The sequence below is a fragment of the Acartia tonsa genome, chromosome 13 (assembly GCF_053477335.1).
Source record: "Acartia tonsa isolate MP-2025a chromosome 13, ASM5347733v1, whole genome shotgun sequence".
Taxonomy (NCBI): Eukaryota; Metazoa; Arthropoda; class Copepoda; order Calanoida; family Acartiidae; genus Acartia; species Acartia tonsa.
This window is the reverse complement of record NC_137272.1, coordinates 35,734,143-35,749,424: the sequence shown is the minus strand read 5'-3', so window position 1 is coordinate 35,749,424 and position 15,282 is coordinate 35,734,143. Positions and strand designations below refer to the sequence as shown.

At 31.5% G+C, this 15,282-nt stretch overlaps 1 protein-coding gene across 1 annotated transcript; it reads right to left on the bottom strand.

Moving 5' to 3' along the window:
* Positions 1-13,019: 13,019 nt before the first annotated feature.
* Positions 13,020-13,382, bottom strand: LOC145303951 (histone H4-like). The gene has a single exon (XM_080145622.1). The coding sequence runs from the start codon at positions 13,380-13,382 to the stop codon at positions 13,071-13,073; it is 312 nt and encodes a 103-aa protein (XP_080001748.1). The 3' UTR covers positions 13,020-13,070.
* Positions 13,383-15,282: the final 1,900 nt, after the last annotated feature.

The following is a 15,282-nucleotide window of genomic DNA, read 5'->3' as shown; positions in this document are numbered from 1 at the left end:
AACTAATAATAAGTAGTAAGGTAAATTTACTTTTATTTAGAGTAAAATTTAAATCCATTCTAAAGTGTGTTACCTTTTTTTATGTTTTATTATTATTTGGCCACAACTTGGTCAAAAATGCTCACAAATCAGACCTTTTTTAACCAAAGATACTCAGATGGTTCCTTTACAAGCCCAATTAATCAGTTTCAATATATCTTTATATTTTAAGGAAAATTGATAAAAATACCAAAAAAAGGCAAATTTGGGTGTTACCTTTTATATGCACAGATACCATAAAATCAATAGAAAAAATACTTATTTTTACTTTTCTGTCATTTTTAAAGTTTGATTCTGTAAAATTGGCTATTCTTGAAGGGATTTATGCATTGATTATACTGAAACATGATAATGGCTAGAAATTAATGTATTTCAAAGAAAGAAAATTTGGAAAATAAGAAATTCGACCTCTATCACTTCAGAGGACAGCTACCAACCTCTAGTTGACGAGATGTAGTTAAATACTTGTAAGCAATAATAATTAGACCAAAAAGTAAAACAAAAGTTTTTTAATATAATTTAAAAAATGATAATCTAAAACTTAATTTTAAGGATGAACACGCTCTTGCTGTTGGTGGTGATGACCCAGATGGTATCAAAGTACATGAGCATTATGAAAACTTTTCTATTAAACTAGGGTCTGATTTTTGTATTTTTAGCATTCTCCAATCAAATGAAATTCCAAAACATACAATCATGGTTTTTAAATTTTCCAATTCATAAGGTAAATACAGTAGTTTTTTAAAGATGGTTATATTTCTTGTTACAACTTTTAATTGGAGGCTGCTACAAATACAAAAATTGAACCATAGTTTAATAGATCAGTTGTCATAATGCTCATGTATTTGGATACCATCTGGGTCATTATAACCACCAGTAAGATCATCCTTCAGATAATCATCCCCAATATAAAGATTTAGATTATCATTTTTTTACCATATTAAAAAAACTTTTGTTTTACTTTTTAGGCTAATTATTATCACTAACAAGTATTTAACTACATCCTGTCAACTGGAGGTTGGCAGATGTCCCTTGAAGTGATAGAGGTCGAATTTCTTATTTTCCAAACTTTCTTTCTTTGAAATACATTAATTTCTGCCCAATATCATGTTTCAGTATAATCAATGCATAAATCCCTTCAAGAATAGACAATTTAACTGAATCAAACTTTAAAAATGATAGAAAAGTAAAAATAAGTATTTTTTCTGTTGATTTTATGGTATCTGTGCATATAAAAGGTAACACCCAAATTTGCCTTTTTTGGTATTTTCATCAATTTTCTTTGAAATATAAAGATATCTTAAAACTGATTGTTTGGGCTTGTAAGGGAACCATTTGAGTATCTTCGGTCGAAAAAGGTCTGATTTGTGAGCATTTTTGACCAAGTTGTGGCCAAATGATAATGAAACATATAAAAAGGTAACACACTTTAATATAAAAGAGTTTTATGTATATGAGTCTCTATTTGTTTACTAGTAGAATACTAATAAAAATTTAATACTTATACTAAATTACTAATATCTTGAAAGGGTAGAGTTAACCTTCCTGAAAAAGATTAAAAAAACCTTTCTATGATGAATTGAAATATTTGATGAAAAGACGAACCAATAAGGTTCAGTGGTTAAACAATCATTTGTTACATAAAGACACACACAGACAAAGAGACACCTTCCTAATTTATATTTGAGGATTGTATGGTTAAACATGAGATAATTACAAATAAATTTAACTTCTGAAGTAGATTGTACAATAATATTATTGAAGTTTAAAATTTTATACATATAACAAGGACATTTAAAATACGTTATAAAATTTAACAACATCTTTATTCATCTGAAAAAGTTTTCAAAAATATTACTCTTTTATGTTTTATTTTCTCAATTTCTATACTTTTGTTGGCACTTTGTTTAAATATTTAGAAAGTATAGAGTAAAATTTTTAACACATTTATTAGTTTTTTAGTCTTTCAAAAAACACTTAAATGACAAATATAAAATTAATTTTTTTATCATTCACTACTAAAGGGTTCACCAATACTTGGTTGAAGTCTAAACAAATCCTAATCTAACTTTTAATTGATGGATTTTAAGTTTTGTAAATTCAGTCACTTTTGTAGAGGAATTGAATGCTATTATAGGTGACAAGAACAGAAAACAATCCAGACAAATAGATCCAAAAGACAAAAAGAAATCATCATCAATAAGGTAGCTCAGGAAGAGAGGTATTATGAATAAGAACATAATTCCAAACTTACTCCAATTATGATCTTTTGATGCTTTAACATAAGCATTGTCAGATTGATTGCTAAATGAACTTTTGTTAAAGTTTGGTAAAGATGAAAGATCATCTCTTGTAATTTTGATTTGTTTTGTATTTATTTTTATAGGGTTTAATATTTGTTGAGAAGTTCCAGGCTGATTAATTGTTTCTTCTATTTTTTGTTGGTTATCAGTACTTGCAGTATAGAATACCTGGTAACCTGAACTAGAAACTTCAGTTATTGTATTAGTGTCATTACTGGTAGTAGATGCAATATTATCTTGTTTGGTTGATAGCTCAGAATCTGCTATTTCAGTTAGTTTGTCATCTTTAGCAGTATCTTCTGAAGTAAAGTTGGTATTGATCTCAACAGCAAGATCAACAGAGATTTCTTTGTCTGTTTTGTCTACCTCAAATTCATTTTGATTAGAATTTAGAACTTGCTCACTAGAACTAGAAATGTTATTGGTAGCTTCAGGATCCACCATGTCTATTATAGATATATCTTTAGTCATGGTAATATTTGCTTGAACATTAATATTATTTGCAGGCTTTATTTTCCTTCTAGTTCTTTTTAAAAGATATCTGATTAATGATCTACTTTTCCTATAGAGAAAAATAAACAATTGAAGTCCTGATGCTATATAGCTTAAGACAATTCTTTGATTAAAAGGTATAAATGTTACTTTATTGTAGTCTATTTTTATATTTAGCTTATAAAGCAATTGTTCAGTTATTTGCTTATCACACAGTGTATCTCCATGTAGGTATGTAAACAATTGGTGAGTTACAGTCATTGAACATATAATAATAGTCAGAGGACAAGCCAGTTTATCATGGTTTAAGCTGAGAACTCTGTAGGGATCTACTTCAAAGGCTGCTCTCAGCAATTGAAATACAACCAGTGAAAACATAAAGTTGACACTTATACTTGACATAGGCCAGTAACAGGATTCCTCACTGTTTTCCTTCCAATCTTGTTCAACGTCTTCCAAGAACATGGAATAAAAGATGAGGTAACCGTACAGTGCCATGATGGACGCCATGTGTGAAGCTAGAACGCTTTTAGCTTCAGTTGTCAACAGTGAAATCTGACTTTCAGGAACTCTCATGTAGTAATAGAACAAAAGTGCTGAAGCTGTCAAGCTTAATACGGAGAATAAAACATAGATCAGCATCCTAATGGGAACAGGTGCAGTGGGTCTGTTGACTATTACAAACAGGGCTATGGCACCAAAGACAAGCACTTTCTGAAACCTCATAGCTCAAGGTTTTAGATAACTCTCTTTCTACTGTAATATTCTTACTAATCTTATTCTTAACAGCGCATCAAGAGTAAACGAATTTTCTCTCAATTTTAATTCCACGTTATTATATATCTTACAGGGTTATATTTTAAGTTAAAAAAATATGGAACATTCATGTTTTACTTGTATTTGATACTTGAAATTGCATTTAAGGATGGGAAAATTTTACATGAATTGTAAATAGAAATTTTTATTGTTTGAAAATTAAATTATTCAATCCTTTGATGTATTTAAAATGATTATGAACTTTTGAAAATCAGAAAGACTTTGCAGTTTACTCCTCCTTAAATATTATTTAACTGTCGGATCAGGTGCAGTTCAAGGTAAAATAATCCTTAGATCAAAAAGCTGTAGGATTAATAAACTTTAAAGGCTACTAGCAGCCAAACCGCTTATAAGTTATAATATGTCCGCACAAATTTTAACTGACAAAAAGTCCTACAAAGAATCTGGAACAGCCATTACTCAATATTGCACATTTACCTTGCAGTGCACATAAATGCGCGAAAAAAACTTAAACTCATATGCTTTTGAGATGATCGATCTCAGGAACATCTCACCGTGAATTGCACTAGATCCAATTTGTGCATAATCCTATTGTATAAAGTAGTAAGCGTTTTGGTCTATCCTGAAGGATCTCGCTAACCGCTGAACCGATATTGTTCTCCTTTACAGTGAAGCTTCTTATAGGTCCTGGGAAGATTTTAAACTATTTTTGGAGAGGGTGTCTTCATCCCACTCCCCTTAAAAAATATTTTTAACTCTTTTGAAATTTAAATTTAGAATGGGATGAGGTCGACTTTTCCCCCTCCTATTAGTACACCTAGAGGATTCTAGTGGCGTAGCCGCTAGTATTGCATATTATAGTGTATATAATATAAGAATAATAATATTAAACGCGTAAAATAAGGGGTTTTAATATATAATAGAGCCTGTATTAATACTTAAATGCTTATTTCAAAAATAGTTGGATTTTCTAAATTTTTATTTTTAAAAATTTACATTATTCGTTATCTTCTTATATTTAGGTTTATCAGGGATTAAGTTCCTTAAGAAGTCTTTAATGTTATAAACTCCAAGAAGTAATCCTTTAGTGATTCCTTTAGTTGCTAGGAACGATTTAGAGAGCGTAGCAACTCTATAATCATTACAAGAATGTCCATTTTAAACATGTCGATTTTTTACTTTTTTAACAACAAACTTTCATGTGATCAAATCATCCGATTGATCTGATTTTTTGTATATTAATTTCTGGGACAACAAAGTATAATGTTACAAGCGAAGCAACTCTATAATCAAGTCCTAAAAATGTAAGTATGTCCATAAACATTATCCTGTATCAAGCAGTTTTTCAACAAATTTACTTACAATTTTGGTTCGACTCTTATACATTTATATTCTGATTATTCAGTTCTAACACTATACAAATGTTAATGTTCGTTTGTCCTACCGTTACAGTGCTTCGCTTTTATGGATGTTGTCATCCTTATTAATACAGGGATTACAAATCCGTTATTATTCTGATTACCAAAAGATTTAAACTATAATAACTAAATAAACTTTAACATAAGAACCTACCAGGGAGAATGGAGGAGAAAATGGATCGAATATTAAATTATTAGGGGTCTCAAACCTTGGGTAACTGCCCAAAGTGTTTTATGAAGGATTTAGTAAAATTTTGGGGACTTTTGGAAGCAAAAAAAAATATATTAAAATAAAATTATTTCGGCTGGTTCTAACAAATATTTTTTCAAAGAAAATGTAATTTCATGTCTAGAAACTCTACTGTGATATTTGTGTAATAAACAATCTAAGAACAATTTTATTTAAATTCGAGCTTTATTGAATTTCAGTGTCAGTTAATAATATAGGAGAAGGGATGCAGAAGTTCTAAGGTAAATTTTTCTAATGATTAATTACATGATGTACTGATAACCTAATATGTAAATGCTTTTTTTATTAGAATAATATTTTTTTCTAAATTAGATTACCATGAACACTTACTTACTTGCCATGAGTACTCGTACTTTTATATAATGATTTATTTAAATGTACCTTAGGTTTTATATGAAGTTTGCTTAATTTGTTGCACTCTGTTAAATTCTTTGGAAATAAAAAATTTAAATTCCTTTCTCGTATTCATTCGAATCCGGTGGATAGGAACCGGTTCTCATTCATACGAAAAAACTATGTCTAGCATCGTATTATATCCAGTTTTCTACGAATATAGAAATGTATATAGAAATCTTATAATTGTACATTCTACATCCGCGGAAAGCTGTTTATAATACGATACGAGAAATAACTATTAAAGTGTCTTGAAACCCGAGTGAAGCGAGCCGTGATCCATACCAAAGCTACCAGAAGGAAAGATAGGAAGAAAGAAGGGCCCATCCATCAAGCATAACGTGTCAGTGTCACCCATACTGAAAACCCAGCTAACCACCTCGTTGCTGGGTAGAAGGAGAGCATCCATCCAAATTCTTTGAAAATAAAAATCAACAAAAGTTAGTATCTCAATAGTATCCAGGGAGAGAGGGAACAGTGCCTGATTAATTTGGGTCATGTGAAGAAGACGAAGTTGCGGGTTTCGTCATATTTTTACTGTAGCTTTTCTCCTATTTCTAGCCACTGCGGGGCCAGTTGTCTAACCCTGCGGGACAATCTAACCTAACATAACCTTTCAAAAGCTACTGTAAAAAAACGACACAGCGAGAACATAAACCTTTCCCTCATTTTTCTTAATAGATTGAAAATAGGGGGTGGGGGGTGCTTAATTTCACTCTGTATGTCTATGCCTGCAGGGTGAATCAAAATTTTGAAGAAAAGATAAACAAACAATAACTCTTGTAGGGTGCCAGTACTTAACACTTAATGGTCGGTTTTTTCTATCTAATTTTCTGTGTGTGAAAGATAAAGAGCCAAACTTTTTAAATATGGGTATGACACATAACTGAGAGTTGTAATTTTTTTAATATTTCCATCCTGGCGAGCACAGGATGCCAGCAAACCTGGCAGGGTCATCCAGGTAAAGAGCAAAAACATTTATTTGACTTAAACAAAGCATTTTATCTTACCAAAATACTAAAATATCCTCTAGTAGTACATCCTCATATTAAATACAGGTGTTCAAGTCGATTTCAGGTACCAGTTATGATCCTGCAGGTCCTGAGCCTCCAGTTCTCCAGAGACTTCAAATTTTAAACTTAAGGTTTTCTTACATAACGTATTGAAATTTCTGCGGCAGCTAACAGCTGCCAAGTACAGATGCGGCCGCTAAAATTTATATTTTTATGTTTCTAATATAAAATTTACATAAAGAGAAACATTTTCTGCAAAAATATTTTTCTTCTAGCTTCAAAAATAAGAAAAGTACAGCCGTTTGAAATTTTGAAGTAAAAAAAGGACCTAAAAACAAAGGTTATTAAATAAAAGGGTGAAGGAAGCGAAAATTGACTTTGACTTACTTAAGGTCGGAAATTAATTATTAAACAGGAGATTTGCACAAGGGCAAGGGGTCCAACTGTTAAGGGTTAATAAGTAGAACATTAAATTCTATTGAATTGTACCAGGTACTTTGAGAGAAACTGTTGAATGTTTTTTTTCATAAACTATGCTTTAACCTTTAATTATAATATAGATAATGGATTTTTTCATAAGCCAATTATATAGCTTATTATAAAATTATGATCTTCATAAGAAAAAGTAAAAAAATACATTCATACCACAAGAGATAAAAAAATAGGTATAGAAATAAGAATATTCAAGTTGCAATTAAGAATAAGAAAGAAAAGAAAAACAAAAAATGTCATGAAACTAATGGTTTGAAATCAATAGAAAAATCTTACGAGAACAAAATTTAAGATGGGATCACCTAACCCATATAAATAACTGCTCTATTAATATTAAAGAAAATATTTTTTTTTTCAAAATGTGAGTTTTTTTACGTATATATGTATGTTGTTAATTTGCTTAGATACAGAATTTATATCTTACTTTTTTATAACTGAAATTATAACTGAAATCATAATTAAAACATCCATAAAAGTTAAGCTCTGAAACGGTATGACAGACGAACATTATCTCATTAACAAAATATTTACAAAAGAACATACTTACTTTTTTACTAGATGCTTCGCTCATAGTATTGTACCTTATTGTAATAGAAATCAGTGCTCCAAAAATCAGATCAATCAGATGATTATATCACATAAAAAACTGAACTTGTTTAAAATAGGCGTACGGACATTCTGGTAACGATTATAGAGTTGCTATGTTTATTAGTTCGTACCTAACTGTTATAGGAATAATAATTCAAAATTTGAAATCGCTAGGACAATTCTAACACATCTAAATTAACGCAAACTGCTGATCGTTACGGCCGAACATATGGATATACTAAAATTATGGAAAAGATTAAAATTATGTTGATGGAAAACTAAATCACATAAATTTTGATGTCAAAATATCAATAACATTAAAATAATATGGACTCATGGAATATTTTTCTAAATTATACCTTATACTTTCAGGAATCATCTTGCTAAGATCAAAATTGGTTTTTGAACTTATGGATGTGCAGAAGGAGGAGGGGAAAATTGAAAATACCTGCTTTCCCCTGAATTTAAGAACTTCTTTAGTTTCATACTTGATACTCTTAATGGAAAATTTTGTGCACGTCACTTGTTCTCTTGAACCTCAAATTAACTTTGAACTAAAAACTTAATTATTTCAAATTCCTTCCATAAAATAATAAAATCAATATTATTTGAATTGTAAGACGTAGGTAGACAACTCTTCTATCTTTTATATCTGTTATTGATATCATCCTGCAAAGTTAATCTAAATTTGATTAATTATTTAGTATTAAAATGCGCGCGAAGCGCGCAAACATTTTTTTTGTTAGGGATTTTTTATTTTAGGGGGGGGGGGGGTATTTACCTCCCTAAAATTGTTTGGGGGGTAAATACCCCCTCCTATATAAATGGTCGGGGGTGCCCAGGGTAGGGGTAAAATGGGGTGGGGGGTAATCTCCACTTTACCCCCCCCTGGACGTCTTTGCTGGTACCCTAACTTAATAAACACATTATCTTATTTGTTGGCTCAAAAACTTTGCTTACTGTTAATAATTTTGATTGGTTAGTTTAAAACATTTAAACCAATACTTTTAATCTACAAATGGGTAATCTTGTTAATCATCATTGGGGATGTATATCATTTTATCGTCCATTGTCTTATCTCTTAACTAGCGGCTTCGTCCCTAGGCTCTAGGGGCTGTGCCCCAAGAGGTTTTATCAAACTAATTTTTCGTGTTTTAGATTTTAAAGAAAATTTTTTTTTAAATTATTTTTTTGAGAAGGTGGGGATTTTTCATTTTTTGGGGGTTAGGGGTGTCCCACCCCCCAAGAAAATAGTTATAAACCTTCCCGGGACCTATGAGGAGCTACCCTGTAAAGGAGAACCCGATCGGTTCAGCGGTTAGCGAGATCCTTCGCTACAAACAAACAGCTAGACAGACAAACAAATAGACAGACAAACAGACAGACAAGCAGACAGACAAATAGACAGACAAACAGACAGACAAGCAGACAGACAAACAAACAGACAGACATCGTTCTACTTTGTATTATAGATATCCCTGGAATTATTACAATTCTTAATAATGTACAATAGTAGCGAAGAATCCTTATGCAATGAATTGGTTTCAAATTTTAAAAGTTAGCATAGCAATTTTTACTTTGTAGCAGAATAAGATATGAAATTTTGATAATTTTCTTAGAAGCTTTTTTTAAAGCGTAGCTCTTCTATAGTTAGGGTCGGTCCGTCCGTCCGTAACGGATAGCTTTTTTCGTTAATTTAGGCATGTTAGAATTGTCCTATCGATTTCAAATTTTGCATGGTGATTCCTTTAATAGTTAGGTACGATTTAGAAAGCAACTCTATAATCATTACCAAAATGTCCGTACGTCCGTTTTAAACATGTTGATTTTTTTACTTTTTTAACAACAAATTTTTATGTGATCAAATCATCCGATTGATCTGATTTTTGGTATATTGATTCCTGGGAGAACAAAGTATAATGTTATAAGCGAAGCAACTCTATAATCAAGTCATAAAAATGTAGGTATGTCCATAAACATTATCCTGTATAAAGCAGTTTTTCAACAAATTTACTTACAATTTTGCTTCGACTCTTATACATTTATATTCTGATTATTTAGTTCTGACACTATATAAGTGCTCATGTCCGTTTGTCCTACCGTTTCAGTGCTTCGCTTTTATGGATGTTGTCATCCTTGTTTATAAAGAGCAGATATTTAGAAAAATAAGCGTTCTAACTTCAAGACAGACGGATATTCAAACAGACATGTTAATTTCTAGAATAGCTTTGTTGCAAAATTTAATCCTTCAAATAAAGTAAAATATTTGAAAATTAAGACCTACTTAAAACTCAAATGTAAGTAAAAAATATTAATTCCATCATTATAAATTAGTTTTAATTAAATAGCTCCTCAGCTAATCTATATGCAAATAGGACCTTTGCTTACAACCAGGGATCTAAAGTGATAAGACAATGACCGATGAATTAGTTGACCAACAAAATTTACTAAATTTCCCAAAGTTTTAAGTCAACGAATAAGAATACGTTATTATAAAATTTTTGGGACTTGCGACGGTACTTGGTAACTTTATAATAACCGTCTTAGTAAGTATTAGATAAGTTTTTTTTATTTTTAAAAGCAAAGCTTTTCTATAATTAGAATGTCCCGTCCGTCCGGGACGGATAGCTTTTTATTAAGTTAGGCATTTTAGAATTGTTCTATAGATTTCAAACTTTACATTGTTATTCCTGTAGTAGTTAGGTACGATTTAGAAAGCGTAGCAACTCTATCATCGTTACCAGAATGTCCGTACGTCTATTTTAAACATGTTGATTTTTTATCATTTTTAACAACAAATTTGTATGCGATGTAATAATCCAATTGATCTGTTTTTGGAATACTGATTCCTATTACAACAAAGTACTATGTTATAAGCGAAGCATCTCTATAATCAAGTCTAAAAATGTAAGTATGTCCTTAATCATTATTCTGTATTTAAGCAGTTTTTCAGAAATTTACATACAATTTTGTGTTGACTTTTATACATTTATATTCTAATTATTTAGTTCTGACACTCAACATATTCTCTATATTGATATAGATATAGAATATTCAACAATATAATTTTAAAATTTGATCTTCTTACTAAATTTCTCTCTTTACTTTTTATTTCTAAGCAAAAAAAAAACGTATGCGCTTAGAAACCAGGAAGTGAGGGGACATTGGGCTGTTTATTTCACTAGTCCTCAAAGTTTTATAATATTGTTTGCTTATTCATTTGCTTAACAACTTTGGAGACTTTAAAAATAAAATTAGTTTATTCATTAATTTGAGTGTCTAAACGTTTCAAATACAAATTTCAATCTTAAGAGTGGATAATTTTGTGTATTATCATTGGGGATGTACATTAATTTATCAGTCATTGTCTTATCCCTTTAGATCCCTGCATAGAAATCCACACATACAATTACACAGATAGACCATTATATGTATATAAACTTAACAATCCCCCAATAAACCGTTGGCTCAAAAACTTTGGGCACTTGCGGTTAACTTTGATTGATAGGTTCCAAACTAAAGTGTTCAAACTCTTCGTCAAATAATGGCCAATTGTCTTATCCCATTAATTTCTATCAAACCTGATACCATCCATTGAAAACTTTGTCACAGAAAGTAAAAAAAAGAAATTTGTTAAACTATAAAGGCAGAAATGTTGCTTGAAAAGGAAAAAATGTGATAATATGATCAACCTTGCAGTTTAGCTGGATGTTAGGTTACTCAACTTTAATAGTGAAATAATTCAGAACATCATTTAGAAGTCTAAACAAAAACTTGATGCTAATGTATCCAGAGAGAGGGGACAATGGACTGTTTATTTCACCAGTTCTCAAAGTTTTATAATAATGTTTTCTTATTCGTTGACTTAACAAATTTGGAGACTTTAGTGAATTTTGATTGGTTAATTTATTAAGCAGATAGTTCAAACTTTCCAACCTTCTATTTTAAATTACAGAAAGGGTAATTTTATGTATCATTATTGGGGAAATACATTGATTAATTGGTCATTGTCTTATCCCTTTCATTCCCTGTAATGAATTGTATAATGTAATTTGTTTAGAGATACTGAACTTCAATATATTATTAAGAATGACCTTGCGGGCTTAATTATATCTCACTAGCGGCTGCGCTTCTAGCATTTTAGAGCTCAATATTCGAAGTAGTAAGGAAGGATCTTGGACAAAGTAGCTTCAGACAAAGTAGCTTCGGACAAAGTAGCTTCAGGACAAAGTAGCTTCAGGACATTTACTTTAAAAAAGTAGCTTCATAAGAAAAAAAGTCTCCAATATGGCCGCAGCGCTCGGAACCCTGGCCTGCCTAGCCGCGGGCGCTCGGCCCCCTAGCATATAACCTAACCTAACCATATGTTAGCCTGAGAACATTTATTGAAGAAAAATATCATCAACTGATAATACATAGTTGGTTTAGGATTTCGTGGATTTTGCAAAAAGTGGTTGATAGATTTTTAATATTGTTTTTACAATTTGTAAACGTGTTTTTACAATTTTTTGGTTAGGTTAGGTTATAGGCTAGGGGGCCAAAGCTACTTTGTCCTGAAGCTACTTTGTCCGAAGCTACTTTGTCCAAGATCCGTAAGGAAAGTAGGAGAATTAGATATTGAAACTAAATAGCCTAAAACTATCCAGCTTTTTAAAAATGGAGAACTTAATTGGTTTAGTAGTTATATAAATCTTAAGCTACAGATAAAAAACTTACTTCTTAATATGATAGGAATGTTTCCGAAGACCTTATATCTGGTTTGAAGTCAGAAGAACAATTCTAACATTTATCTGTCGTACGAACAACAATTAATTCTTTAAGATGATTTTACATATTTTGATTTTTTAATCTTTAAATTTTTTTACATCAATTGAAAGTCCTTTTGAACTCAGTAAAAATCCTCAGTCAAAATGTCAATGTCACTAATAATTTTTGGACAGAAACGGGACTCTATCCATGCAGGGCAAGCATTAACCTTTACTTAACCTAACCCATAATAACCTATTAAAAGCTGTGGGAAAAAAAGACGAAACCCGCTACTTTGTTTTCTTTTCATGATCCTGACTTTTTAGTAAGAAAAAATTTAATCAATATTTGCTATCAAAGGTTGCGTGTTTTTTTTTTGATAAACTTAAGCAATATTTGATATTTAACTGTGTAAAGATTTTAAACTTGAGCAGACATTATTTGTTAGTCTGTTGCAAAGCTTTTTTACATTTGATAATAAATGATGTATATCTCAAGTTGTGATAAATATGGTTGGTCCTATAAAGGACCGTTTGTTGTTTCCGTTGAGCAGTGTAGTTTAACCTCCAAATCCATACAGGGTGCGGCCTTGCCTTTTTAAGGCGTAGACAAAATCCATAGCAGTGACAGTCTTCCTCTTGGCATGTTCAGTGTAGGTGACAGCATCTCTGATAACATTCTCAAGGAAAACCTTAAGAACACCACGGGTCTCCTCGTAGATCAGTCCAGAGATACGCTTGACACCACCACGACGTGCTAAACGCCTGATGGCGGGCTTGGTGATGCCCTGGATGTTATCCCTCAACACCTTCCTATGCCTCTTGGCACCTCCCTTACCAAGACCCTTTCCTCCTTTGCCGCGTCCGGTCATGATGATTTGGTTAGTTCAAAATTAAACTGACTCCACTAACCCAAAGTTCCAAATTTATAGTCAACTCACACAAATCCCTCCACCTTCTATTGGATGAAGGACAAGGTCTCGGCATGGGCAGGCCATACTTATCATACTTCACAGGCATACGACATGTGGAAGGGAGGGGGGAACGGGAGTGGGAGTGGGGATTAAGCTCCTATCACAATACAAAGAAAAGTATATTTTGGAGGGAAATTTTGTACAAATCAAGCTTGTTTGAAATTTGAAGTATTTGCATTTTTAAATATATTGCATATTCTGTTTCAAAATTGCATAAACAATATAGCCAAGACTAGGACATATTTGCTTTTTTTGGTACTCTATTATAGAGATGCTTTGTATATAACAATGTTTTTGTTGTAACATAAATTATTATTCAAACAAGCAGTTGAATATAATAATTATATCACATAACAACATGTATTAAATAGACCTACAAACTTTCTGTTCACATTTATATAGTTGCTACTCTTTCTAACTTGTACCTAATCTGTTACATGAATCATCATGCAAGGTTTGAATACAATAGGAAATTCTGACAGGATAAAATTAACGATTACAGCTATAGTGGATGGACTGGCCCTAACTTTAATTTGCTTTAAAAATGTCTTATTATATACAAAATTGAAAATATTTATATTTCTTACTCTAATATTTATAGCCTAGCAACTCTACAAATTAATCAGAAAGTAAATCATAGCTAGACTCTTTGAAGATGATTAAAGTCCCTCAACAGATTATGACATCATACTATAAAATAACCAATGAGAAGCCAGCATAAATTTTACCATTGGTCAATTACATTGGCTATTTTATGATCTATCGTACGTCTTCATAATCTGTTGAGGTACTTTAATCATCTTCAGACTCTTTTTATAAGTTTTTGTTGAAATTTTCTGCTTTCAATGTAGTCTAACATATGTATATTTTGATTTAAACAACGAAATGTCAAATTGTATACAAAAGTAGCTTCTCAAGAAAACTATGTTCAAGCACAGTGCGCTCGCAGGTGCTTTGACTTTTGTGTCACAACCTAAATTGGGACACAGTGCATTTCATTACCCTAGGTTAGGACACTTCATTTCACTTTTCAATAAAAATCTAAAATGCAGCCGTTTTTGAGAAAATTAGATTTAAAAATTTCAAGTTCAATTTTCATCCCCTAGGAGTTACATGACATGAGTAATCATGACAAGAAAAGCAAAGATTATTTAATATTCATTTCCAATTTTGAACAAGTTTGCTTTTATAAAGTTCTTCATAAAACCACTCCTGAAGGGAGTTGTTTAATGGCCATTTTTATCAGTTGCTTTGCTAAGGTCACGGAAATTCAGCCTTAACCCCTTACAGTCTGGCCCCTTGCCACACCTTAATCAGTTCCTATTAGAGCTAGAGGGCTAAAAAAAGTCCCCTGTGTTATGATGAATTTCCGAACTTAAGTAAGTCAAAGTCAATTTTAGCTTCCTTCACCCTTTTATTTAACAACCTTTGTTTTTAAGTCCTTTTTTACTTATAAATTTCAAACGGCTGTAATTTTTTTATTTTTGAAGCTAGAATAAAATTTTTTTTGCAGAAAATGTTTATCTTTATGTATATTTTGTATTTGAAATATCAAAATATAATTTCAGCGGCCGCAGCTGTACTTGGCAGCTGTCAGCCGCCGCAGTCGGCGGTCGGCGGGAAAACGGCGGCGGATCTTTATGAAATTTTAATACATTATGTAGACATGTAAGATAAGCTTAAGTTTGAAATTTGAAGTCTCTAAGTCAAAAATTGCGACCACAGGAGCCTTTTAAAGATTTCTGGAGACCTGGATCAGGACCTGCAGGATCATACCTGGAACCTAAAATTGACTTAA